At 48.3% G+C, this 27,146-nt stretch overlaps 1 protein-coding gene across 6 annotated transcripts in view; it reads right to left on the minus strand.

Moving 5' to 3' along the window:
- pacrg (PARK2 co-regulated) overlaps positions 1-27,146 on the minus strand; it is a 90,596-nt gene that overhangs the window by 4,180 nt on the left and 59,270 nt on the right. Inside the window, exons 5-6 of one of the 6 annotated variants that reach the window (XM_055505823.1) lie at positions 13,147-13,233; positions 7,125-7,342 (exon numbers count right to left, since the gene is read on the minus strand). The exons of 2 other annotated variants lie outside the window; for them this stretch is intronic. In XM_055505823.1, coding sequence (XP_055361798.1) covers positions 13,148-13,233 — 86 coding nt within the window. In that variant the 3' untranslated portion in view covers positions 7,125-7,342; position 13,147. Of the gene's footprint in view, positions 1-7,124; positions 7,343-13,146; positions 13,234-17,258; positions 17,403-21,347; positions 21,502-27,146 lie in introns of those variants that run through there. 3 more of the 6 variants (XM_029139714.3, XM_029139717.3, XM_029139718.3) reach the window with 3 other exon arrangements.

Consider the following 27,146-nt stretch of genomic DNA (forward strand, 5'->3'; position numbering starts at 1 on the left):
AGTTACGCACACACACACACACACACACACACACACACACACACACACACACACACACACACACACACACACACACACACACACACACACACACACACACACACACAGTTGTAGCTGGGCTCATTCCTACTCTGTTGCTTTGTGTGTAATCAACACAGCGTTTTAGTTCAACACATTTAGGCTCAATAAGAGCTGCAGCCACACGCGCACGCACGCGCGCGCGCGCACACACACACACACACACACACACACACACACACACACACACACACACACACACACACACACACACACACACACACACACACAGGTATCAAACAACAGGCTTATGGCTGACTGCAGTTTATTAAACCCACCACTCCCACCCCGGCCATCATCGGACTGCTCATGCTTACTGAAGTCTAACCTTTGCTGTAGGTCAGCGATCTCATTTTCCGTGTGTTCACTCGGCCCAGCGGCGGCCGGTCTATAGGCTATGTGAAGCCCACTGCCATTCAACCTGCTGAAAGCTGGACATCAGCAGAGCAGTATGCTGAGCGGAGGAAAATGTGCCAAGGTCAGGCTGCACCTCGGAAAAAAACCGACCAGAGGAATGCGTAGACAAGGTTGAGACAAAGACACAACCTGTTAGGGGGAAGCCTCTGAGCCGCACGGGGGCCGAAGCTGTTAGAGTCCTATTGATCTCACTTCCGCCGGCTTAGCGGCCTGCGTCTGTACATGCGGAAACAAGAATTGAAATCCAATTCGACACTTCCGCCTAAATCTCTGCTGTGCCTCTGCTTGAACCTGTCTGCAGGACGGGGGAGAGGTCCAAAGCCCTGCTGGGAGGAGGAGAAGCCCTCGTGCTCATCTCTTCTTCTAAATTAGCGAACCAGACCCAGCCGTGACCGAGAGCAGCATCAGCTCGCGCCATTTAGTCACGGCTTTAATGCACAAAGAGGACTCATCTTAGATGATGGATCAATGCTATTTTCCGAGCTGTTACCATGTTCATTATTGTTTCAATTACCACCTCTCAGATAATGGTTATCCCGGTGCCATCTCCTCCATCTGCAGCCTGATACTCGCATCTGTAAATCTGCCTCAGTATGCTTGTCACAGGTCGGGTCAGGGAGGAGTCATCTCAGGTTAGAGTCACACGTTTATCACACTGATGCTTTCGATGTGCGCTTCTCTTTAATTATTTTCCAATTTGATTTAACATTGTTCAGGGTGCAAACGCGGACGTCTGCGTGTGTGTGTGCTTGTGGGTGTGTGTGTGTGCAAGATGAGCCTTGCAGCCCTGCTGTACTGAGGTTTTCATACAGACACGACGCTCAGAGGAGCTTGAAGTGATCAGAAGGCTGCTGCTGGATGCGGTGCCCAGTGCAGCGCCGCATCCAGAGGAAAAACACTCTGATGATGAGCCATTCTGCTCCTAAGTGGTGTTTTAAATAAATTAAGCATGTTGGGCTAACAATAGAACTCCGCAACGCTCAAACAAAGACGGATTCTGGCAGATGCAGGACGTGGAACAAACGCGCGTGACCTGAAACTGCTGCTGCTTGTTCTTAGATAACAATTCATTTATTACTTCCAATTAAAAAAACGTATTAGAGCCTAAATACATAAATGCTAAAGGGGAATTAAGACTCAGAGACGCTGATGGTACAGTGCAGCACGAAAGGCCGAGCCTCTCCCGTCTCTCCCTGGCTGGGAGGGAAGTGTCAGCGCTGTCAGGTGTGAGTCAATGCCGTCAGATGCGATCTCATTACGCCAGCTTACCTCAAGGTTAGCAGTGGGCTGCTGGGTAGGCACAAAATCAATGTGCACCAGGGACGGGCGCTAAAGGCCACCAGTGTGCAGCGTGCACGCCTGGACGCGAGCCAGCCGAGCGCCGCACTTTGAAATGCAAAGCCCCGCTGTGCATAACGCAGGGGCGCTGCAGTGGAGCCCTGGGAAACTGCTACACGGCGCAATCAGTGCGAGTCACACAGGCCGCAGTCAGGACGAGAAGCTGCACAAACAAAACCCAGACGCTCCCTCAGCACCCGGCCTGATGTAACCTGGGGCTCAGCGCTTGCGTCAGAAAATCAAGTCCGCTAATAATGTTGTATCTTGTTAAACACGGCAAACAAACATCCGCCGACAGCTGAGGTTTGACAGGACTCCAACATCCGTCACTTCGTCACACCATCAAACTTTATCAAAGAAAACGCGTAAATGTCTGGAAACAGGAAATGAAAATCGTGGGTTGTTCAGACGGGAGAATGTGGAGATGTCAAATTAATGTCTGTCACAAATAAAATATAAATGTGAAAACAGTGAAAATGAGCGGAGCCGTGACCCTCGGAACCAACAGTGAGAAAGCATTTTATATTTACTTTCCTTGAGAAATGGCAGCTGGATGTGACATAGCTCACTGGTGGCAGCTGAATAACCTGGACAACAATGGAATGGCACTGTGAAGGCAGCAGGTCTCCACACAGGAAATCATGTATGTTTAAGGTGAGAAGTGACATGAAGAGAAAAGAAGAGGACGAGTGACAGGGACGGACGAGGCCGCGCGGCGCAGTAAATTCAGAGAGCGGCTCCATTTGTCCCCTTCACTCGTCACTGGAGGAACATTTGAACGTCCTAATTTAAGACGGCGACAAATCAAAGTCTATCGCTGATATTAACCTAAAGTGCAGTGAGTGTTCTCACGCTCCTGCAAGTCATTGGACGAATGTGATTGTAGTTCAAACATCAGAAGGAAAAGGTGCTGCAGACGCTCCGTGTCCCCAAAAACAGTGCTGTTACCACACACACACACACACACACACACACACACACACACACACACACACACACACACACACACACACACACACACACACACACACACACACACACACACACACAGTGATGGGCTCTGTGCCCGGCTAATAAAATCACTTTAGTCTTCATAACCACTTTAGCCTTGGAAGCTGCCATCAGTGAGAGGACGAACGCGCACACACACACACACACACACACACACACACACACACACACACACACACACACACACACACACACACACACACACACACACACACACACACACGCACAATCTTGTACAGGAACGAACCGTGAGCGGTCCAGCCCTTCCATTAGCCTAATGAAGTGGCTCGCTAAGATGGATGACATGACATCACCTCCACCACCAATCACAATATCACCCCTAAAAATCCTTCCACTAAAAGCCCTACCCCTCCGCCGATACCCCCCCCCCCCCTTGTTGCTTACTGCACCAAATGGACGATGAGCATTCCAGGGGCCATTCGGCCCACACAACACTTTTATTAGCCGGGTTATTTATCTCTTTAATGCGATTGGCTGGAGTGCGTGCCTATGGATGCGCAGAGCTACTAAATCACATTGTGTTGGGGGCACCGGCGTGATTAAGGGAACTTTTGTCCAACAATGACAATGGCACCAAGCAGACGTGCTGCGTGTCTGCATTCAGAGCAGGAGCCGTCGGGGAGCGTCTGCCTTCGGGGACAGCGAGGCCTCGGGGGACGCGGAGCGGAGGCACGTCCAGCCAAACGCTAATAGAAGCGAGAGGCCAACGTTTCCTCCATATCGGCCCTCACTCACAGCATCAAGTAGGTCCCCGCTGCAGAGGACACGCTCCCAGACAGACAAATAAGGACTCCGACTGAGCTTTCACACACACACTGTGGACGGAAAACCCGCAGCAAACCAACAGCACTTCACCCTCTTTAGTGCAGGGCTCCACGTAAAACGCCTCCTGCTTGAGGGACCTCTTGCTTTTTCCTTCCTTCGGAGGACAGAGAAGGGACGGATGCAGGTCCAGGCATCCATAAACAGCCGGCGCTTTACAGGAAGACGCCCCGAGGGTCCGTCGGCGTTTACGAGCGCCCGGGCCCTTTACGGGGCGGTCTTTAAGTGTGGTATTTACATAAAGGAAAGGGAGGTGTCTGTCGTGAGCAGACCTCACATCAGCACAGAGATGGATTCATGTGAAACATGAGGCGTCAGTGGAATGTCCAACCTGATTATCAGAAACCAACGGTCAAATGTGGCCAAGTCTACGTTTGTTTAGTATGAGTGGAAGCCAGAACCACTGGGGGGAGGAGTGAGAGGCACCGGGTTGGGAGAGAGGGAGGCAGCGGGGGGTTCTGGGACATCAGCACCAGCCTGATGTGAGTCACAGGACACGCTGTCAGCGGCCGTCCAACATCACACACTGACTCATTACGCTGGAGGAGAGGAGACGACAATAGCGGCCGCCATCAAGGAGAAAGGACGCGGCCGCTCAGGCGGAGACGGGGGAGACGGGGGGACAGGGGGGGGGGGCGTCAGCAGTTCTGGCGGCACCGCGTGCCCACGGTGCCACCAAAGCCCCGCGCTCCCATGATTTGGGTTTTCCCAAGCGATCAAAGTTAAGAATGAAAACGGACGAGCGTCATGGTTTTGTGTGATCGCTGGTATCACTCCATTACTTTGCCAATTCACCATTCAGCACGTTGTGAGTCTGAACAGACGTGACGGAACAATGGAACGCGCTTCAAACAACCGGCTCTGCTTCCACTTCATTTTTAAAAATACAAAGAAATGACTAATCTGGCATTTGCCTGTGCAACATATTAGCCGGATGTGATGCTTAAAAAAAGCACCTGGTAAATTTGACTAAACAGGAGGAAACGATAACCAGGCACCATGACAAATGTCACCTCAGGTGGGAAGCAGGAATGAAACGCGATTATGCGCCGTGTTTTCAAAAGCAACGCTCGTGTTCCTTTTATTATGCAGTCGCTTCCCGCGCCCTGTTGAGAACGTGCACATGATGTAGCACCAGATGAAGGAAACGCTCAGCGATTAGCATTTTGCTTTGTTCCGTTTCATACAACTGCTTTAAACCGTCAGGACATTTAAAGAAAAGCACATTCGGACCGGGCGCCGCGCGTCTGCGTGGATGTGTCATTTGATCGGGGCTCTGAGATGTGAATGATGTCATTGGTATGTACCGTAGTCCCACAACCGAGGCCCTCCTGTCACATTCATACATCACAATGTAATTTCCACACAATAAACGTATCCCTGGACAAACAGTGCATTTGTCTGGGGACGCGCTGGCAGTGGATAGGTTTTATTCATAAGGTGTGTGAGTGTGATGCATGCATGCCACGGCTTGTTGAAGCTTATAGGTTTTCCCCTCATTAGGGGCTGATGTTTGTGTCCATGTAGTCCCCCGGCTCAGCGCTGTCCCCTGGTCAAGTGGAAAGCAAGACCATTAGGTCGGCAGAGGAGGGACCATTTATTTGGCTCTTTTCTGGCTGCGGCTGTATTATCTGCCGTGATGCTATTTGTCTGAGAGCAGCCGAGCCGCCGGTGTGACAGGACGGGGGGGAGATGAATGATGGGCTTCCGGGCAGGGCCAGTTTTGCTTCGCTGACAATCTGGGGCAAGAGCTGGAGGGACGTGGGGTGAGGGGGGTGCGCGGGTGGAGGGAGGGCGGGGAAGGAAGGCACGCGGGAGGACGAGGCGGCGGCGGAGGCCGGGTTGCCAGGGGACACAATTTACAGCACCTGTTGGCCAGGATTGATCAAAGGAGGAGAGGGTAAAGGTGTGAGGGTTGGAATGGAGCAGAGATGGGACAGAGCAGAGGGTTAAAAAGCAGAGACGGAGAAAAATAGAGTGTGTGAGAGAACAGGAGGGTGGATAATAAAGACAAGCAAGCAAAAGGAGAAATAAAATAGAAAGAGAGTGGGAGACGGAGAAGGAGGAGAGGGCGCTGGTGCAGAAGTGTGTGAGAAAAAGAAATGGAGGAAATATATATGTGTGCCCTGATGGGAGTGTGTTAGGAGTCCATCTGTGGAGAAATGAGATCAGTCGCGGACTTAGTGGTGGAGGAAGACTCTGCTGCCCCGCGGCTTACAGGGCGACTCAGCACCAGCGACTCAGCACCGGCGACTCAGCACCGGCGACTCAGCACCGGCGACTCAGCACCGCACTCACCTCCCTGTGGTCCCATGCAACCTGCAGCGCGTTAACCTGTGGGTGCGTTAAGGCCTGCCACTGTGTGTGTGTGTGTGTGTGTGTGTGTGTGTGTGTGTGTGTGTGTGTGTGTGTGTGTGTGTGTGTGTGTGTGTGTGTGTGTGCATCCTCCATCAGCGCTCGCCTCCACTCGCTATCGTCTCTGCTGCATCCAGCTGAGACCACAGAGGAATGTCACACAATCACCCACTAAATCATCTATCAGCCAAACAGACACCTGGGCAAACACTTACTGAGAGCTCTCATTTCCAATCTAAACACATACAGGACAGACGTGTGTGTGCGTGCGTTTGGAAATAGTCAAATAGAAAAACAACCTTCCTGTTTCGTCTGCGCAGACAAACACCAATGAAGGTTTATTATTTTTAATTATTTACAGGCAGCGTGTGTACAGAGTCTTATGTACAGACTCTGATTTGTTCTACAAGCTTTTCAAAAGTCTATTACCTGCCTCGTGTCCTCCTCCACTTCTCAGCATCTAGCTGCTTTCAAACAAGTGATATTCTACACTGTGGTGTACTTAAGATAAAGCCTTTTTAATTTGCAAACCTGTTGCTAGGCAACATCAACAGAAACGTCCATCACAACCATGTCACATCTTCAATCAAAAGTCACAGCTGCAATTAATTACAAATTATAACAAATGACTGATTCATCTCTTTATGTTCGAGAGTTAGTTGGTTGAAAGTTGGTTAACACACACACACACACACACACACACACACACACACACACACACACACACACACACACACACACACACACACACACACACACAGATCTTATTTCTCCCAGAAACTAGACTACCTGAGAGAACGGCCCAGGCTCGGCGCTGGTGATGTGGTGACAGAGTGTGCCAGAGGGGCGCTACAGGAGGGAGAGGAAGGTGAGTCAGAGGGGGGAGGCAGATTAGAGCGCCTGGAGGCTGCTGAGGAGGAAAAAGAGGGGAGAAGAGAGATGAAAAACACAAGGAGAGCGGCAGAGGAGTTAGCTGGTGCTTCATAGCATCTGACTGAGATTACGCCGCCGCGGGGCTTACCTGATTACAGCATAGTGCTGGAGGACAATAAAAGTCATGCACATGCTGATTGGTATGCACACACACACACACACACACACACACACACACACACACACACACACACACACACACACACACACACACACACACACACACACACACACGCACACACACACACACTGAAGGAGCAAAGGTCAAAGGGGACCCAGCAGCTGCATCTGGGCTTCCTGGATGGATTTGGACCTCAGGTTAGCTTGTTCTGATTGTTCTGATCTCCAGGAGCTTTTGTATTAGAGGCTGCAGACATACAAGTGGAGGAAATACATCAGACATATTAGTGAGTTCACCAAAGCTATTCCTCCCCCACACTCCACTCGGTTTCAGAGCAATCAACCACAGACTCACATAATACACACCCTCTCCTCGCTCAGACTTTCCTCTTGATCTATGTTTCATGCCTTGACTGGGATGTTGGAGACTGAGGCAAAGCGCAGCATGACTGCTATAAAGTCACTGAATTACTGCGGTCTTATGAGAACAAGGAGGAGGAGTCAACCATAATTAGCCACCAGTCACACTTTGATTTGAACAAACTGTGGCTCATTAAGGTGCGACGTTCTTTACTCGTTAATACCTGGTGTTGTGTTTAAGTGACTGCTGCTGACGTCCCAAGAGCAACAGCCTGCTTGTTGTTAGTTCCTATCGCTGTCCAGCACTTTTCATACTGTGGCTCCGACTCTGCAGGCACAGCTCAGCTGGAAGCGTAGTCAAGTTGAGGGAGTAGATATTCTGTCATCGTGATAATCTAGTTTTGTTCGTCGTCTCCCAACTCCACTCTGAGCTTCAGTTATTGATTTGAGGCTGACTTTCACCTAAATTGTTCTTTTTCCTTCAGTGCACACTGTTTATGCAGCTGCAGCTGAAACAATAAGTCTGTGAATGTGTAATGTGCGGAATAGCTTTGATTAATCGTTGGAGTAATTTTTCAAGCTAAAAGTTGAAATATTGTTACGATTTTTGCTTTTTCTTACTCATGTATTTGATGAAACATTACCTTGGGTTCACAATTATGTCTACATGGCATACCGGACCTTCAGGTAAGCTAAAACACAGTGAGCTATCATTCAAACTCGTTTGTTGTGGTCTTAGTAATTTGTCCATCATTAAGCTGATCACCTATTAAAATGTCTGGGAATTTTTAAAAAAGATGAATCATTGTTTTCAAAGTTTGATATTCTTCCCACAAACATCATTCATACGAATAACAAATGAGTTGGCGTGTCTTTAATATTCATTATTATCACACATATTGGTTTTGTGCAGTCAGAGCTTCTTTCCCTACAGCGGTTTGTTTTATTCTATTTCAAAGTCGGATAAAACAGGTCCAGATATGTTAATGCGTTTCTGTGAAGTTAAACACAAGGAAAGAAAGTGTTTTTCAGTGTCAAAACACATTCTGCTAAAAAACATCAATAGGCCAGAAGCTTCAACACTTCCTTCAAACTACACCCACAGCAATCTGAGAAATTAGCAGCCTGAGCGTTTGTCTGCTCCAAACAAAGATAGTGATTCTGTTACTTATGGATCCTCTCTGTCTCCGTATCTCTGACGCTCAGCCGTGCCAGAGCGCTGCCTCAGGCCCCCTGGGGAGAAAGGTTACACCGCTGATCTGCTACAGTGCAATCAGTCTCGACACAGAGCCTTGAACTACACGGCCCACGGGCCCATTTCTGCGGTGTCCTGCGGAGCAGCAGCTGGAGATGGGTGTGAGCGAGCGAGCGAGCGAGCGAGCGAGAGAGAGAGAGAGACGCAGATGCATGCGGCAAAGTTGGAGTAGAGGGTGGAGAGGAGCCGGTCGGAACGGGGAAACGTGCCCCCTGCATAATCAACACTCGAATCAATTTGTTCAACGTCCAGGAGTGGAAGGCGAACTACAGAGGAACGCGTGGAGTGGGCGGCCGCACGTCCGTATCTCAGAGAAACACACAACAGCCCCAGAGTCTGCCCGAGTCCAGAGACGAGATGGCCGAGAGGGAAGGGACACGCTCACGCTCGGATGCGCCGCCGTGCATATACATTTCCATACATATTGAATAAACAAGTGCTCTCAACAACTTTGTGACTTCGCTTCTCGGCGGGAACTTTGTGAAAAAAGGCCCTTTTTGAAGGCTTCCTGCTCGGCCAGAGTCCCGTGGAGCCACTTGGCTGCTCGGCTTGGCATGAATCTATGTCTAATGGTGAAGGCATCAGCATCTCATTTCACCACAAAGCAGAGTGTGACGCTGTCTTCAACGCCCTGCGATGCTGAAACAATCGGCAATGCATTAACGTCTTACTATGACTTCTGTGTGCATTCCATTGCAACTAAGTGAGATCAGGACAAAGAGTAGAGAAGGTGCCCAGCGTGCCTTGCTCAATAACGGCAGCCATTTTGTGACACCGCCTCTCGGCATTCTGATTTTAATACTCTTCCCTTCTGTTTCTCTCCCCTTTTCTGGGCCTGTTCTCTGTTTTTTATTATTTAATTTAAAACCCAAACCTGCCTGTCTTCCGTCCTGACTCCTGAGCGTTCCTGAGTTATAGTGGGCCTGTTGTGAGCAGGGGGAGGGACGAGCGCTGGCCTAACCAGATTAGCAAGTATCCCATTTCTCACATTGACAAATTAATTTCCGTACAAATTAAATGAAGGAAAACCTCCCCTGATAATTCCCAAGGAAATTGCAGAAGGGTTTTGAGGAATGAAATAAAACAACTACAGGAGGGGAAAAAAAATCTAATTACCAGCAAAGCAAAATAAAGGTAGGTTCATAAATTAGCAGGGAATAAAACAGAGGCGCCTGAATAGGCCATGTATGATGAAGAGGTTGCTAGCGGATCCAACAGAGACTCAGAGAAACACAGAGTCTCAACCAGCCTCGCCTGTTAGAAGACGTGCTATTTTCCTGCAGGCGATGGTGAAGGCAAAGGTAAAACACAATAATAAACGTGTGGGAGAGGGCAGGAGATGGAGGACGGAGCCAATAAGCAGCACAGACACGGGCTACAGGCGGAGCGGAGGGCGGGTGAGTGGCAGGCGACGGAGCGAGGCCGTCCGTGCTCGGCCTGTTCAGATCCACTGACATTTACAGAGTGGCCGATCGCTCCGCTACACCGACCCCCCCCCCCCCCGAAAAGTTCAAACGCACACCGATCCACAGAGGAAATGCTGCGGCTGGAGGATTAACACGCCGCCTCACATCTCTTCACAGGCGTCCCCTCCGTCTGAGCGCAGAGCGGCTGTCACTCTGCCTGGTTCTGATTCAGCCCCGCGTCGCGTCTGTCTCCCACCTGCGTCTGCATTCTGAGCAGAGGAGGACAGATTCCCAGTCTGATCCGAGGAAAAGGCTCCGCTTTCCCCCGTCGTGTGCACAGCGAGCCCCGACCCAGGTCTGGCAGGCATACAGGAAGGAGGGGGGAGCTGAATCAAGGGGGGGTCCTGAGATGGGCCTAATTAGAGCTGAGCAGCCACACAGCTCTGGCCCCAGTGGGGGGGGGGGGGGGGACTCTCAGGGACTCTCGCCGACGCTGTCGCCGGCTCAGCCTTGGAGGGAACGTCGCACTGAGTCAACTTCATTTGACCTCAGTGTTTGCAATAAAGCAGCACTCGGCCTCCGTTGGTCAACAGCAGGCACCGCGATGCCCGAGATTCGCAGTCGTTACATAAACCAGAACTGAGCCGCCTGCTGGAAGGAAGGAGGTGAATGTGGACAACAGCTGCTTACGAGGGCGCTGCCGGCCCGGCCCGGCCCGGATGGGCCTCGGTGACCTCCGCTGCTGCGCTCCTTCCCGGGGTCAGCCTCGCGTCGCCGCCCGTCCCCCAGTCTGCAGCCCAACCCTTTAAATGAAAACTTATTTCTCCCTCTCCCGCTTCCTGTCTGTCTCTTTGTCTTTATATCCCTCTGGCTTAGTGCATTAACCCCGGCGTGATCTTTCACAGCTCCGACCTGAGTTACTAGAGTTTTCTCTTTTCATTCCAAGCATGGCTCGCGTTTTTTTTTCCAGGAGTCTAGACTGAGCCCGAGTTTTCTGTCAGTCAATTTTACCAACACCAATATTTATAACTAATGATTAACAAACCCAGCCTGCTTTTCTGACCAACGGTAAACAGGCACGCTTGATTGGATTCGATTGCAGGAGAGCGGCAATGTAAACAACACTGATTGCCCATTGTCTGCAGAAACTCTTACTTAGTGCCCAAGATTAGAGTCGGTTTCACTCAACAAGCTCTGGTAAACAGTGAAAATCTGAAGAGTAAATAAATAAGCACGCTAAGAACACATTTTACCCACATAATCAAGCTAATTTTCCCACTTTAAGAGAGTGAGTTTAAGTAAATATACATTTAATAATATTTCCATAAGCTCTTCCTCCTTGTCTCTAATGAAAGCTTGTTAACGCAACACAAACATCTTTATGAAGCCCACAAAGCATATATACGTAACGTATATAACGTATGTTTCTATAATATAATATGACAATGACTAATAGCATCACAAATGCGTTTTTAATAAATTTGATAGTGTATGAAATGATAATGTTTGTACATGAATAAATGAAAACTCTTGATTTTACTGTAAAATGTGTTTGGTTCTTGTGTTTTCCACTGGGCTGTTTTGCGCTGTTTTGGGTTCTGTGGCAGGATGAAATAGAGCACGTCAACACGTTGACAAGCTTGTGTGTCCATGATGTGCGCCCATGGTTCTATTTGACTGGGCACGTCTAGACAAACACACACACACACACACACACACACACACACACACACACACACACACACACACACACACACACACACACACACGTAAGCATAAGGTGTCAAAGCGTTCATGTGTGTATGCAGGCATTCTTTCACTTTGCAGTGCTCGGTCACGTGTTTGGGTCTGATTGCATATCCAGTGTGTGTGTGTGTGTGTGTGTGTGTGTGTGTGTGTGTGTAGTCTGCCAGTGTTCAGGTCCTCTGCGCTCGCTGCAATGTTTCCACACTGGCGCCGCGTAGAGACGTCAAAGCGGGTTGTAACAAAGACACACAACTAGACGCACACATAACGCGCAGACCCGCTTTCCTGACTTCCATTTTAGAGCCACATTCAATATGTTCCTCTGGAATCATTCCCCTCAGGTATGTAAGCTCTTCATTAAAGCTGTGGCAATCAGAGGGGGAAAAGTACTGCTCCTCGTAAAGAGAATAGATTACTTCCCCATCTTTCACAGAAAGCTGTTTGCAGGAGTCGACACTCTCCTCCATTTTCATTAGCGACCTGACTACTATATATTCTCCATATAATTGAGGTTGAAACCTTCTGCACTGTAATGGGGCTTTCCATAACAGTCTTTTTAAAGTGAACGCCTGCCATCCTTGGGCACAGTGTGATATGAGCTTGTGTTGTGCAGTGTGTGTGTGTGTGTGTGTGTGTTGCTATCAAACAAATCACTTCTTCTCATCTTCTTCTCATGATACTTTTCAAAGGCAGCTTTGAATAAACAAAAGCACGTCCTCACTTTTTGACGGCCGACTTCTGAAAAATTCAAGATGGCGATAAGAAATCAAAAGATCTCCCATTTGTTTATTTATTTCCTTTTTGCTGCGAGACGGAGATTTGCAATTCACAAGCAAGACCCAGCTAATACACCAACCACAGAAGGCTAGTGAGAGTCATGTGCAGCGTGAGCCTAATCTTTTAAAACCCTTTTCACAGGATTGTTTGTGCCTGAACGGTCTGCTAATCTTTTGTGTTTTACTTCTTTCAGTCCTTAAATGATGTTTTTGTTTGCTGTTGTTTCATGATAAGATTTTTACGCAACAATGAGATTACAATGTTTGTGGTTGTTTCATAAACTACAAACGGCGCAAGCCTGACGGCAGGTGAAACTCTGTAACATTTAGGGAAACATTAGCTTTGAAGTGTTCATATGCTGCAGATATGAGTCTGTGTTCAATAAGCAGACTTTTGGACGAACTCAACACAAAGGCAGATTTCACTCAACCTCAGAATTTTCACAAGAATAAGTTATGCTGCAAAATACAACACAGGCAACGCATTTTCTTATCTGCTTCAATTCACCTTAGTTCCTCATCAGACTGAACATCTGAGAAGCTCGACATCTGAGGGAGACTTTAGCTGATGAAAAGCAGCTATCAGCTCCTGGACCTGAAGTAAAGTCAAGATGGTCAGTGTTAACTATAAGGAACATCACTCAGCCGCAGCAATTTAAACAGCTAATGAAACATTTTGGGACCTTCATAGAGCAGCAATTTTCAGATTTAATTTTTTTCCAGGGGGACGACGGCGCCGGACTCAAAAAGATTAGAACGTGCTTTTCTCTAACGACGGGCAGAAATCCAGAGCGACATTAAAATGTCTTCATTTTCACTTCCAGCCTACAGGTCCAGCTCTCGCCATCAGACCCTCCTTCAACGCGGACAACCCCGGGTTCGACGGGCGATTTGTGGCCACGCGTAAACGGGAAGCTGTGGTTTTAGTCAAAGCAGAGTCGTAAACAGGAGGTTCCACAGATTCCGCCGGTGAAGGAGCCTCCCAGAGATGAGCAACGCGTTCTCAATGAATATCGCATCACACACGTCACGCGTCACGCTGCGTAACGAGCCAACAGGGAGGAGGCACTCACGCCTCGCTAGGATGACTTCAACATGACGCCATCACAGCTGCCTTTACATCAACCTTTATTTCCCACATGAGGAAATTACACGAATGAAACAACAGGGTCAAAGGTCAGGCTGTTAAAGGCGATTCAGACTAAATTCTGTTTTTACTCCTCTGTGAAACTGGGCTGTGATGCATATTTGGGCACTAGAATTACAGACAAGAATAATAATGAAAATTATTTATCAGAAATTTTGACCGGAACTGAATCTCTAAAATTATCACACTTATTTCCCTGAATTTAGAGATTTAACATTTCCAACGAGCGGCAGCCCTTCGTCTCTTTACGTCTACTTAGTCCTGACCTCCCATCTCATCACCAGGCTCCTGTGCTGAGGCTGAGGCTGAGGCTGAGCCTTCGCCGCTGCTCTGCATAAGAGACCAACTGTTACCGGCACACGTGCAGCGCGTGTCCCCCTGCTCCTTCCCGTCTCCGTGTCCCCGTTTGTTTAAATTCATGCGCACGTGTGGACACATATTGCTTCAGTCTGTGCGTATCCATAATGTATGAGTTGACACTGGGCCTGTTATTGTGTGTGCTTGTGCGGTGGTGTGATAATGCATCAACGTCTGACATGTGTGTGCGTGCGTGTTGACACTGTGAGGACATTTTGTGGGCGGTCCTCGTGACTTTGAGGGTTGCTTTAAGGTTCAGGTTAGACCCAGGTTTAGGGTAAGGGTGTGACGTTCCCATGTGATGGGTAAGGTAGAGGTGAGAGGCTCTGGAATGCATTCTTTCAATGTGTGTGTGTGTGTGTGTGTGTGTGTGTGTGTGTGTGTGTGTGTGTGTGTTAGTACAGCCCAGCCCTCCAGGGGACCATCAGTGTGTGAGCGTTTGAGAGAATAATAAATTCAAGAAGGGCAGGGAGATGAGAGGCTGCGACCACCAATCGATCCCTCTGCTGTTTCTCAAATTAAGAGGGAGGGATGAGAGTGAGGGATGGGCAGCGACAGAGAGAGAGAGAGAGAGAGAAACAAGGACGGACAAAGGGTTGAGGGTGTTTGGGTAAATGCCAGGAGAGCACGTCCCAGTCTGGAGCGCGTGGAGGACAGAGCCCTGAAAAAAAAGGGAGCCTGAGTTTGATGCGTTTGGGGCCACACGGCTCCAACCTCCGCTGGGACAACGTGCTGCTGATGTGGTGAAACGTACACACCAAGCTAATCACAAATTCAATACAGCCCCTGACGCGTGGCTCCGCAATTTCATCAGCGCACAAACCAGACTTGACACGCAAACAGACATTTGTGTGCACATATGCAGTCCTGCACATTTCCAGAGGGACTCGGCCTGTGGAGGACCCGGGATAAAACTGGTGCCAGGGACGCCTGGCGCCGGCGGTTACTGGTCCCAGGGTGCAGATGTAAGCCAGCGGCTAAGCCACTCATCCCTGCGCTGCCCACCCACCAGCTGCTGCCCAGGGGCGCCACGCAACGCGCCCGCGAGTAAACTACGCATCCAATGCAAACACACGTCACGCCTGAGCGCAAAGGAACAAGGGACACACACACGCAAAAACAAAGACATGATGTGACCTTGAGGCCAGTTTGATGCCAATTAGGAAGGTCTGCTTGATGAGCGAGGCCTCTGGCTCTGGTGACTTTGGACCGTGGCAGAGCAGAGCCACTGGATGACTGCGGCTCTACAGTGGGATTAGAGGGACGCTTCGTATTGACACAGACACCAAATCAACACACTCTAATAATTCCCTTTTACATTCTGTGGAAACAGCAAATGGAAAGGAATAATAGAGGTCAGAGGAGACGGGTCCCTGGTGAGTGCAGCCCCCGCTCACACAAACAAATGTGTTAATGCAAACATTTGTCCACATGCACAGAGAACCAAGATGATCATGTATAAAAGGCTGAGTGAGCGAGCGAGGGAGAGAGAGAGAGAGAGGGGGGGGGGGGGGGGGGGATAAAGGATAGAAGGGAACAAGAAGGGAGACCCTGCTCTACATTTTCTGGGCCTGCCTTAGATTTAATCAGGGCCATGATGCAAACAACACACTGGCCCCGGCTCAACAGGGTGCCGCACATGTTTGTGTGTGTGTGTGTGTGTGTGTGTGTGTGTGTGTGTGTGTGTGTGTGTGTGTGTGTGTGTGTGTGTGTGTGTGTGTGTGTGTGTGTGCGCATGTGTGTGCGCATGTGTGTGTGTGTGTGCGTGTGCATGTGTGTGCGTGCATGTGTGTGCGTGTGCATGTGTGTGTGTGTGCGTGTGCATGTGTGTGCGTGCATGTGTGTGCGTGTGCATGTGTGTGTGCCTGCATTTGTGTGTGTGTGTGGGTGCGTGTGCATGTGCATGTGTGTGTGTGTGTGTGTGTGTGTGTGTGTGTGTGTGTGTGTGTGTGTGTGTGTGTGTGTGTGTGTGTGTGCCAGCGTGTGTGTGTGTGTGTGTGGGCGGCTGGGCGGCTGAAGGATTGGTTGCCAAGGAGATTCTGACATATCGGGCCCCACTCCCTGCTGCCCTCAGTTTAGCCTCGACGAGTCAGAGAAAGCTCTACAGCAGCCTGGCTAATTTACAATCTCACCCCCCGTGCGTCTCCACCTCTTTCCCTTGTCACCGTCTTCCTTCCTGCGCTTTAATGTCGCATGATTCGCGATCTGTAATTTCTGCGTCTCGTTACATGAGTCATAATAAATCTGCTCCTCCTCTGCAGCTGAACTCCGTCTTTCCTTTCTTACCAAACTTTCCCTCTCGCTCTCAGGCCACTGCAGTCTGGGGCCTGTTGTGCTCATTTGGTGACAGCCAAACAGGGCCTGTTGTAATTAGTGCGGAATTCTAATGAGCTTATCAGGTCAAAAGCAGCTAAGTCCTCCAGGACCCTAGCAGGGTAGAAATTAGCCTCGCTCCCAGACAAAACACACACATTAAACAATAACACATTGTGCATACCGATGATACAAGCCCGATTCATTAACAGACACTCGCGGACAAATTCAGCCTCACCCTCTCCTCTCATGAAGGGATTAGCACACTTTACATCAGACGGCAGAAAAAGTAAATCATTACTGTGGCTGGCAACAATTACATAAAAGAATTAAGTAAGGATGTGACTGTGCCAAGTGTACGAGCAGCAGGAAGGCACGGGATACGTTATCAGGAGAGGGAGATGCAGACGGAGGCAAATACGAGCGCGCGTACACGTGCACAAACACTTAACTCGCGGCGAGCAGACACGGGCGGAATAATAAGGCGGCGGAAGCGGAGAGGGAGCGAGGGGTTTATTAAAAGTTCAGACCATCGCGCGATCCGCTCGCAGTGGACGGGATGAGGCAGCCGCACAGCACCTGTCGCCGCTCAGCAGCTCCGCAATTAGTTCTGGCAAAGTAGCGACGCACAGAAAGTGGAGGTGGCGACAGGATTAGGCTCCACAATCATAATCCTGCCTGTCACCGTCCTCAGCATTAGCGGGCAACTGGTACGAGCTTTCTAGGTGCCTTTAGAAGTGAGAGGTTTGTGTTTGATGACATCACCGACATCTATTTCCTGTGTTCGATGCGGTGGCACAGACCTCATCCAGTCAATGTGATGCTCGTGTGTTCAGCCAGGAGACAAAACGGAAGGCGAATGCCTGGGACCGAGCGGGCGCCTGAAGCCACAGCGGCGGAGCACCTCGCCCTTTGTTCCGTCTGGAAACCAGCGTAACCTGCTGAAACTAGAAAAGCGGCACAGGACGCAGGAAATGAAACAGAATGATGCAGCTGCAGGAAATACTGATTTAGAGGAGCTGGAAACGGCACTTTTAAAACAATATTAATAGAAGCCATTGTTGTTGCAGAGCACTGACAGCATACACTTCATTTCTTGTGGGTTTTCACCAGTGACTTACGACTCCAAGCTAATTAGAACAGGTTAAAAGGGCAACTGCACCTGCTTTTATTCTGACAGGCGCCATCTAAACTATTGTAACCACTTGAACTGACACTGTTAAACTGTCGAGGCAAAGTAAACACACAGATTATTTCTCCTACAGGTTTTTATACTTAAATGACTCACTTATTATTTGGATATTTATATTATTTAAGCGCCAGTGCAATTCTGGCCTTCACGGGCAAAGAAAGCAGAAAAGACAGGACATAAAGCGAAGAAGAGTGAGAGCAGCAGTCTCCCAAGGTGAGCAACACAGACACCCACAGACAGACCCTGGCCCCGGACCCTGAGAGGTAATGAAGCGGTCCTTCCCTATTACCTCTGCCTACGTCCACTGCAGCACAAGGTAACAGACAAGCAGACAATCAGTCCTTTCTGTTGCCATGAAAACTAATCCTGCACACAACTCATCCCCTACAACGCACACTGTAAAACATACCTGCCTCCGTCGCACACCAAGCTATAAATCTGTCCTTGTTTCCAGGTGTTAGGAACTTCTCATACAGGGAGGCAGAGGAAGGGTGAGGGTGGAGGTGGAGGTGGTGGCGAAGACGAAAAAGATTTATTAGTGCAGTAAAGATTCTCTCTGATAAATGGAGTGGGCTCAGGATTCATGGTGCTGATGCCACATGGTAAAATGGTCATGGGGAGTGAATTACAGAAAAAAGTTCAATGCAAGTGAAAGATAACAATGAAGAAGTGGCGCCTGGCATAATTAATTCCATCGGTGAAGTATGTTTGTGGGTGATCGATTGATGTGGGTGACACGACACATTTAAAACATTTTTCATCCGTGAATAAAAATTAAAAAGAGGAAACGCAAGATGGATGAATGGACATGATCTCTTAATGTGGCAGCTGCACAACTTTAAGTGATAATAAAGTAGCTGACATGTGATTTATAAATAATTGGTGTTGGCGACTGCTGTCCAGTGACGATTGGGATGAGCTGGTGCATCAGTGAAAACAGGCAGTGTTATGGTTTGGTTGCATCTGCAGCAGAGGTTAAATCGCTCCTATTAGAGGTCTAGACTACAACGTTTGAAGACTCCCTATTGTACATACAGAAGCTGTTCAAGTTATAAAAGTGTCTGAGACAAGTGGATATTGCCCCACTCCTGCGTTTCCCCCGGGAGGCTGCTTCTGCAGCGCCTCATACACTGGATCTAATAACATACCCACTAATATCAACACTGTATAACTCAAGCAGTTGTCATGTTTCATTTTTCTCTGTATCATCAGGAAAATGGGCCTCATGAATTGCACTCTGGTGAAATGACAGCACTCTTGCGTCCACACATCCTATGTGGGCTGTTCCGCCTTTCACGCGCGTGCGCCGCTCCACAAAGGCCACGTTGTGGTGTTGTCTCAGATTTATGTTTGCACAGGCGTGCTCATAAGTCCATCTGTTAGCACAGGGATTTGTTAGCTCCGATTTCCTCCACGGTAATTGAATCTCTCTTGTCACCCTTTCCCCACCCCCGCCTTGTCTAATGCCGCACAAATCTGTCTTCATCACAATCAAGAAGGCATGAAACAAGTCAATATTTTGTCCCGGTTCCTGTGGAGGTACAGTGAAGTTAGAAACGGTTTGATTCTGAGCCCAAGAATCAAATCAAATCCAGGAAATGCAGACGTGAAAATGTACAAAGTCCTCAGACTCCTGCAATATACAGGCAGGCGTTTTGAGTTAAGGTAAAAACAAGCACATTCAACTGAGCTCTGCTTTTCATGAGAAGCCAGCGCCAAGGAATATGTTGCATGCGAGACCTTTGCAGGACTGGATCACCAGTTGGCAGCTGTGGAGCCGTAGAAACAGATTCAGGCTGTTATGGAGTTACGCGGTTGCAGAACACACTGTTCTGCAACATTTAGGGAATTGAACGAGGACCTATCATCAGCTCAACGGAATGCTGGGTAATCTAAACAGAAAGAGGCACGAGACTGAGCTGTGCTTCAAAGCAGGGGATCTATGAAGAGCAAGGATGATCCTCTGACTGGCTGAGCTCCCGATATGCTGAGCACATCACCGCCATAATGGCTTTGACATCTATTAGTATCAGCACAGTATTTTTCTGCAGCAATGTACTAATGACGAGGAATCATTGAGGTCGAGGGCGCTTTTCTCTTTAGACGCCATTATTTTCCATCCTTTGCAGGAAGTGGAAGCGTCCCAGTCATACTACCGCAACATGGAAGCAGTTTTTATTCTTGATGAGAACGCGAATGGAACAGAGGTAATAAAAGTGGAGCAAACACTGCCAGCGTACAGTTTAGTGCTCCGGCGGATGAGTTATCAGCGCTGGTGCCCTGCAGTCGATGGGACTGTAACGCTTTTTAACAATCAAATGGGCTTCTCTCCGACCTGGCAACGTTACATCTGTCCATCCGTCATTCGAAGCCATGCGTTAAACACACCACGGGTCTCGGCCTTCAATGTGGCTAATGTCACAGCGATGGAGGAGAGAGAGAGAGAGAGAGAGAGAGAGAGAGAGAGAGAGAGAGAGAGACACTAAGACGGAGATGACACCAAAAGGGAGACAAAGGCATAAGAAACCGACAGTGATATTCTTGGACTGGATGTGAGGCAATGAGTATGAGAGGCTGTGGGGAGGAGGGAAATGTCACGGCCAATCTCTAATGAAGGGCCTTCCGGGAACTATAGTTAGATAAATTATTTAAAGGCTTTCATTTAAAAATGTCCAAAAAACTGTGCTGCGATGATTTGCGCAGGGGCTGGGGAAAGGTCAGCAGTGTGTTGGGAGTGCTTCATTAACCTCCCACCACCTCCCTACCTCAATTATTTCTGTCAAAGAGCACCTGGGGGGAGGGGAGGAGAGATAGGGAGGGGACCGCGGCTGCCGCGGTCAAGCCGATAGCACTCCAGCGCTGCGGCGGCGGCTGCGCGGGAGACGAGCGCTGAGGGGCTTCAACCGTGTGCGACTTATCTCAGAACCTGGTGGCGCTCGGTTTCAAGCGCAGTGTTTGGGAGACTTCAGTGCTGCACGAACCCCAGAGATGTGCGGGGGAGAGGCTGGAGGAGGCGGTACGCTCGGATGGCTGTGTGCGTGTGTGTGTGTGTGTGTGTGTGTGTGTGTGTGTGTGTGTGTGTGTGTGTGTGTGTGTGTGTGTGTGTGTGTGTGTGAGGAAGCCGGCTGGTGCCTGGGCCTCGGGAGGGGTAAAAGCTTTGATCTGGTAAAATGTTTTCTACAACCATGGAGCTAACGGAGCTGCAAGAAGTTTGATTGCACAGACACGTGCACGTCCACACACGAACACACACACACACACACACACACACACACACACACAGTTACTTTTCAATGATGCGCTTCTCCGTGTACAGCAGGAGATTGAAAGTTTCCACTTTTTCACTTACCCTCAGCTTCTTCTCCACCTCCTAGGATTTAGGAATGAGGTGTATCCATAACACATCATCGTGACTTCTTCTACTTCTACTGTTTTATGTGTCTAAACCTTCAAAACAACATTTACCTAAGTTTCCCAAAATCATAAATAAGAAATGAATGTGTAGTCACATTGCTGCAATTATTTTTGTTGGGACTGGGTTTTTAATAAATAATAATAAATAACATGTTACAGTAGTAAACCTTCCTGAAAAGACCTCTTTTTCAGTACATGCTAATATTGAAAATTTACCGATACAAAACTGACTGTAAACAGGTGTCTAACAATGTCCAACTCTACATATACTGATGAAAGGTTCCCTGAACACATCTTGAACTCGTGTTCTTCCTCTTCTCTGCTCTTTGCCTGTCTCGTTACTCTGATCCTGTCCCACTGAGGCCGTAGCGGACTAATTGTCAGGCTGTTCCTCTAATGCCTGATTCCAGGGTTAGAGGGCAGCCGCCGACCTCCCTGAGCTTGTAACGAAAGAGAAAGTATAAGAGAGGCTGGAGGAAAAAAGTCCTTTAACGTAATCTTGCTTCCTAAAACCCCTGCATGTAATGCTTCTAAAAGACCAAAAGGAGACGCATACTTACACACACTCAAACACATCTGCACCACATTCAACAACACAGTAGTTAGAAAAAAGTGGTGCTATTTGACTCCGGTTAGCAGAAAGTGCTTGGTATTATATTGTTCATGCGCTTTGAGATTTCGCATTCATCTCAATCAGCTCTATTCAGCTAGCAAGTGTCAGCCTGTCTTCCACATAAGCGCTTTAAAATGGGCTGCAACATTAAAGAGGTGACTAATCAGGCTGACGGAGAGAGGTGTCACAGTGTCAATCCTTCAGGGCCGCTGCCTGTCTCTCAGGGAGCCCACTCCATCAGCGCCGACCTCAAATAACCCACCACGTGCAGAAAGCACATGCACGCACAGCAGGACACAGCTACACACAGGCTTCAGTGCAGGTGGGTGTGTGTGTGTGTATGCAATATGTACAGTATGTGTACATAAACACACTGTGTGTATGCTCGATAACCCAGCAATGAACGTCTCGCTGGGAATCAATGGGGATGATTGGGTTCAATGATAGGCCTTTGTTGATGAGAGCTGATTAAGGAGGTAAAAAATGGAAACTCATCTTGATGTATTTGGGTCAATTTCACGTCTAGAGCTGTTGCTTGGTCAGGCCTATTTCTGGCAGAAGTGGTGGCGGTAATTAATGGGTGATAACGGACACATTTAATTGGCTGTAATCTATCTGATGAAGTGAGGAGCCTCCATTCTTTTAAGGACAAAGGCCCACTGGGAGGACGGAGGAGCGTCGCCTGCAACGCCGCGAGCGCTGCGGAGAGGATTACATGTCAGCGGAAGAACACAGAAGCTGCATAATGCTACACAATTAAAGCCCACTGCACATCTAAGACAATTTAAAAGCATTCACTCACTGCGATCGTGACATCTCCCAACATAAACAAAGCGCGGATGCGAGCAGCCAGAGCAGGAGCTGTCTGGTACTTAACATAAAACTCAATAAATCAGTTCAAGCAAGCGATGTGCTCTATGTACTCACGACTGCTTGGTTCCGCCCGAGAACTCACTATACAATCTAGATGCTCTATATGATAGAGAAGAGAAAATGCAGCCTGCCGAGCTTTCCTCCCACAAGAGCGGAGAACTCTTATTTGCATTGAAATGAACTGTCTGAGGCGAGTGTGTGCATGTGTGTGTGCGCGCGTGTGTGTGTGCGTGCGTTTTCAAGGGGCCATTGTCTCGTGTGTCGACCCACATGTATCAGTAGTGATGGGGTGACTCCTCCATCCCTCCACCGGCTCTTCAGCCTCCAGGGGCCCTGAGCGTCTGCCTGTACTTACATATATGTATGTATTCTGTCCAATCCCAGGGCTGCTGCAGCGCTTTCCCATCACCAGCGTGATATAATGGCAGCTATAGTGGATTCAATGCCAGCGTAACTCAGCGTGACCTTAGCCAGCCGGCTTTAGAATCTCTCCGATGGTGGGAGGTCATGTATGTGTGCATTCCATTTTAGCGCTGTCGTATATCACAGAGGTACGATTCCTTGTCAGTGGTTCCAGCCCTTGTTTATGTGACATATTGTATTTGGCAATAAAGCAGCAGTGGACGTGTTCTGATTAGAGCACATTATAGGGCATTAGCTGTGTAATGCTGTAGGACAGAGCTCCTCCAGAACCAGAACGCTCCGTCATACATGCAGCCTCGCACACACCAGCCTATAGGTGATAAGCACCGGTTCTGACACGTGAGTGTGAACATCATCAAATGATAATCAATAATAGACAATAACACAATCTGGCTGCAGATCAGCTGTGGAGCATGGTTCAACTAATATCCGATAGAACAAGCAGGGCCGATATGATTTCAGCTGACAATGCCATTATTCCAAAAACATCTACAGATCCTTCCCAGTTTACACTGAGGCTAAGTGCAATATCACTCCCATGTGGTGTTTGCTCATTCAATATCACACACAGAATAAATAGTCAGACTCATATATTGCTCTAGTGAGTGGTAAATACAGATCATATTCATGGCGGAGTAGTGTGGCCATAATCATTATTTGTGCATTTATCAAATGCAAAGAACCAACAGACCTGCGACAGTTTGAACATTTGATGCTATTTAAAAAGCCCAAGTTGATTAAATGGAAGTGAAGAACACCTTTGCTGTTTAAGTTTAAAGTACTAATACTGGATATAACAAATGTCTTATATAAACTACTGCCTCAGAGAATTATTACTGTATGCAGCATTCTATTATAGCTGACGTGCAGCTATTTTAATCATATATAATGAAACAGAAACGACATTTTGAATTACCTTTGGACACACAGAACTGCTGACTCATCACTGACACTGGCTCAGAACTATTTATTATGCGTTTGTTTAAACCCACAAATTATTAGAGTAGCAATAAAATATATTAGTTTTTAGCAAATGCTGTACATGTCTGTCATGTCTGTTTTATTGGTGTGGTAACAACAGTAAGTCCAGACTATTTTACTTTATTGCAATTTGATTTTAATATAACTTTATTACCACTTTGACTAAATTAAATTGAAGGAACCCAATTATTCATATTTTTTACCTTATTCATTATTACTACGACCAAAGTCTGAGTAGCACATGGTTAATACAGGTTCAGCGTGTTCTCTTTAGGGCATGTGATGACTACGTGTACCATTGTTAGATACCTCAGGGTTTGATGCCGATTAAAGGGGCTTCGATTGGCTGAGATCCTGGAAAACAGGCAAATGAGTCACATCACATCAATTTGAATTGCTCGACAAAATCTGAGACGTGAGCGGTGACACAGAGCCGAAACGCAGACTAATATGAGCCTGGATGTGCAAAGCATTATCTATGGATCACAGCGCGGCTCCACTGAGTGCTCTTTATAGGTAATCAATAGGCGAGCTGGCTCATGATGGCGCTCACTCATTACAACTCTTTAATAAAAGCCCACCATGCAGTGACTGCTGCCCTGGGTGCTACAAACACACACGCAGCCATGTGGGAATGCAGATGCCTATTTACACGCACAGGAAGAGAAGCTCACAAACACAGACGTAGGAGGCCACTCGGTGTAAATCACCCGTCGTTTATACCCCTACAACCAGAGAGGCGTCCTGTTGGTGAGGACGTCTGCAGTCTATCTGGCTTAATTACTGTGTGCATCCGCTTTTTGATGGAGTGCTGGCGTTAAAAACATCAGGAGATGCTCAAGTAAAGGTGACACACACACACGCACACGCACACACACACACACACACACACACACACACACACACACACACACACACACACACACACACACACACACACACACACACACACACACACACACCATTCTCAGGTTGAGAGCATCTTTTATGGAGTCAAGAGAGTTCAAGTCTAAATTGCGTGATCGTCCATAACCTTCTGCAAATGTGCTTCACTCTTTAACTCGCTCCTCAAGTCGGAGCTGCGCATCCTGTCATTTGGCAGCCGCTCCACAGCAGCCGTTAGCTCCGTCTCTCCGCGCGTGTGGGCTCAGGTGACGGAAGCCTGCTTTTCGGAGCTTTTCCAGGGAGGGCGAGGCGTCGTGTGACCACGCGGGCTCGTTGTGGACGCGTGTGGAGGGTGAGGGACAGGAGTGTTATTGCACGCGGGTCAGTTCTTCACACAGCAGCTTGTCCTCCTCTGTCTGGGGAATAGCGACCACCAGAAATAGAGAAGGGAACATATGAGCCGGCGTCATGTGTCACATGCCTCAGTCTTCAAAAATGAGACTTAAATTACACTATAGCACGTGTTTTAATGCGGCTTGTGTAAATGAAAATAAAAGGATCATCCATCATCCAGAGACTGTTCTGCCAAAGTGAAACATCTCCATATGTTTTTATATAAACGTCAATGAGGGAACCATTTGTAACATGCTGTAGCTGGTTCTCAGTAAAATCAACACATCTACTTCATATAAAAGGAACACATTGACAGACCTGCAATAACGTGCTTCACAGTGCATGATTCAGGGACTTCATGTGGCTATAATCTCAGCATCTGAGGATGCTGGTGTCTGAGGGGCAGATGACCTATCGCTACCCAGAATAACAGGGCTGGGGGGAACAGAGGCTGTAAGAACAAAACACACGGGAGCCACTGTGACCCCACAGGGGCCAAACTGTGCTCCGAACACAAGCTCCAATTCTCAGCTCAGACACTCGCACGCAGTGCAGCTAAAACTGGGAAAATATTCCATTAGTATTCCTCAACATAGAAACAGTGCAGTATCTTAATTGTCACAATGTTGAATTTGTGCAGAAAAGTATATTTATATTTCCAGCATTTCCTGACATCACCCTCACGACAACATCCTGACCAACGGGACGTTGACTAACGCTAAACAGCGGCAGGGTGATTTGGATTTCAGGCTCGGGTTTGTAGATCTCAGAAAATACGTGGCGGCGTCATTGTGCATCCTGAGGGCGCGTGTAGCCCGCTGAGTAGCATCGGCGCCATTGCAAACAATGGAACAGAAAGGATGAGTGTAAGCATCGTTATCCACAAAGCATCTATCTAGGACAGATTTTACACTAGACAGTGGCAAGCCATCACTGCAGCTGTCTCCATAGCGCGGGCTGAGATTTTATCATGTTTGACAGGGCCACTCGAGGGGCAGGAGCCTTAATGTTTTAGAGGCTCATCGCCTCGTTCCACGTCCCCGTTGCCTCTGTGCGTAAAGCGCGGGTGCAGAAGAACAGCAGGACACGGGGTGGGTGAGGAGGAGGGGGGAGGTAGGACGCGGGGGGACGCTCGCTTCTCAATCTACGCCGGCTAAATATTTCATTGAGGAGGGTTGTGGAGAGGCGAAGGAGCTGAAGTGAGACCAGGAGAATTATGGGTGCATCTCCTCCGGGAGCGTGTAAAGGGGGGGGGGGGGGGGGGTCGGGGGTGAGGGGGGTGAGAACGTTACAAGGACCGCCACGTTTCCGAAGGTGAATAATGCATATGACTGAGGTCAGCAGGAGAAGGGCGTCGTGGGTGGGCCTCAGAGAAGACCGAGCAGGTCAAGGCTTTTAACACAGAGAGTCCATGATGAGTGAAGTGATAATGAGCCTATTAGTGGAAGCTCTATTAAAGGCTGCTTTGTACCAGCACCAACAACAAGGACGAATTAGAAAACAGGGCATGAAGGCAACAAACATCCTTGACTCCATCCTGTTCGGTTTATGTTATCATTTGCTTCATCATTAACATTTGCTGGAGTGTTTGTCCTTTGCCATGCGATCATGATTTTGTTAGAAACAGAGCCGCGCAGCAGCATCTGCACTTGTGGATAATAGCAATAATAAATGAATAAACACTCCGATCTATTAATGCCAATAATTATGCCTGTGATTATACCTGTTGCTCTTTCAACCTTTCAAAAGTGAATCACAAATACTCTGCTTCACATTAGAGCTGCATGTCGTATAGTGTAGCATGTTTCTACACATACACGCCTATAGAATAGGATCCTACATGTAAGTGGATCATAACAGGCATGTTGTACATTCCACATGGTGAGGCAGACATTCAGCACTGGTGTTTATGTTCCT

Source organism: Betta splendens, chromosome 22 (genome assembly GCF_900634795.4).
Source record: "Betta splendens chromosome 22, fBetSpl5.4, whole genome shotgun sequence".
Classification (NCBI taxonomy): Eukaryota; Metazoa; Chordata; class Actinopteri; order Anabantiformes; family Osphronemidae; genus Betta; species Betta splendens.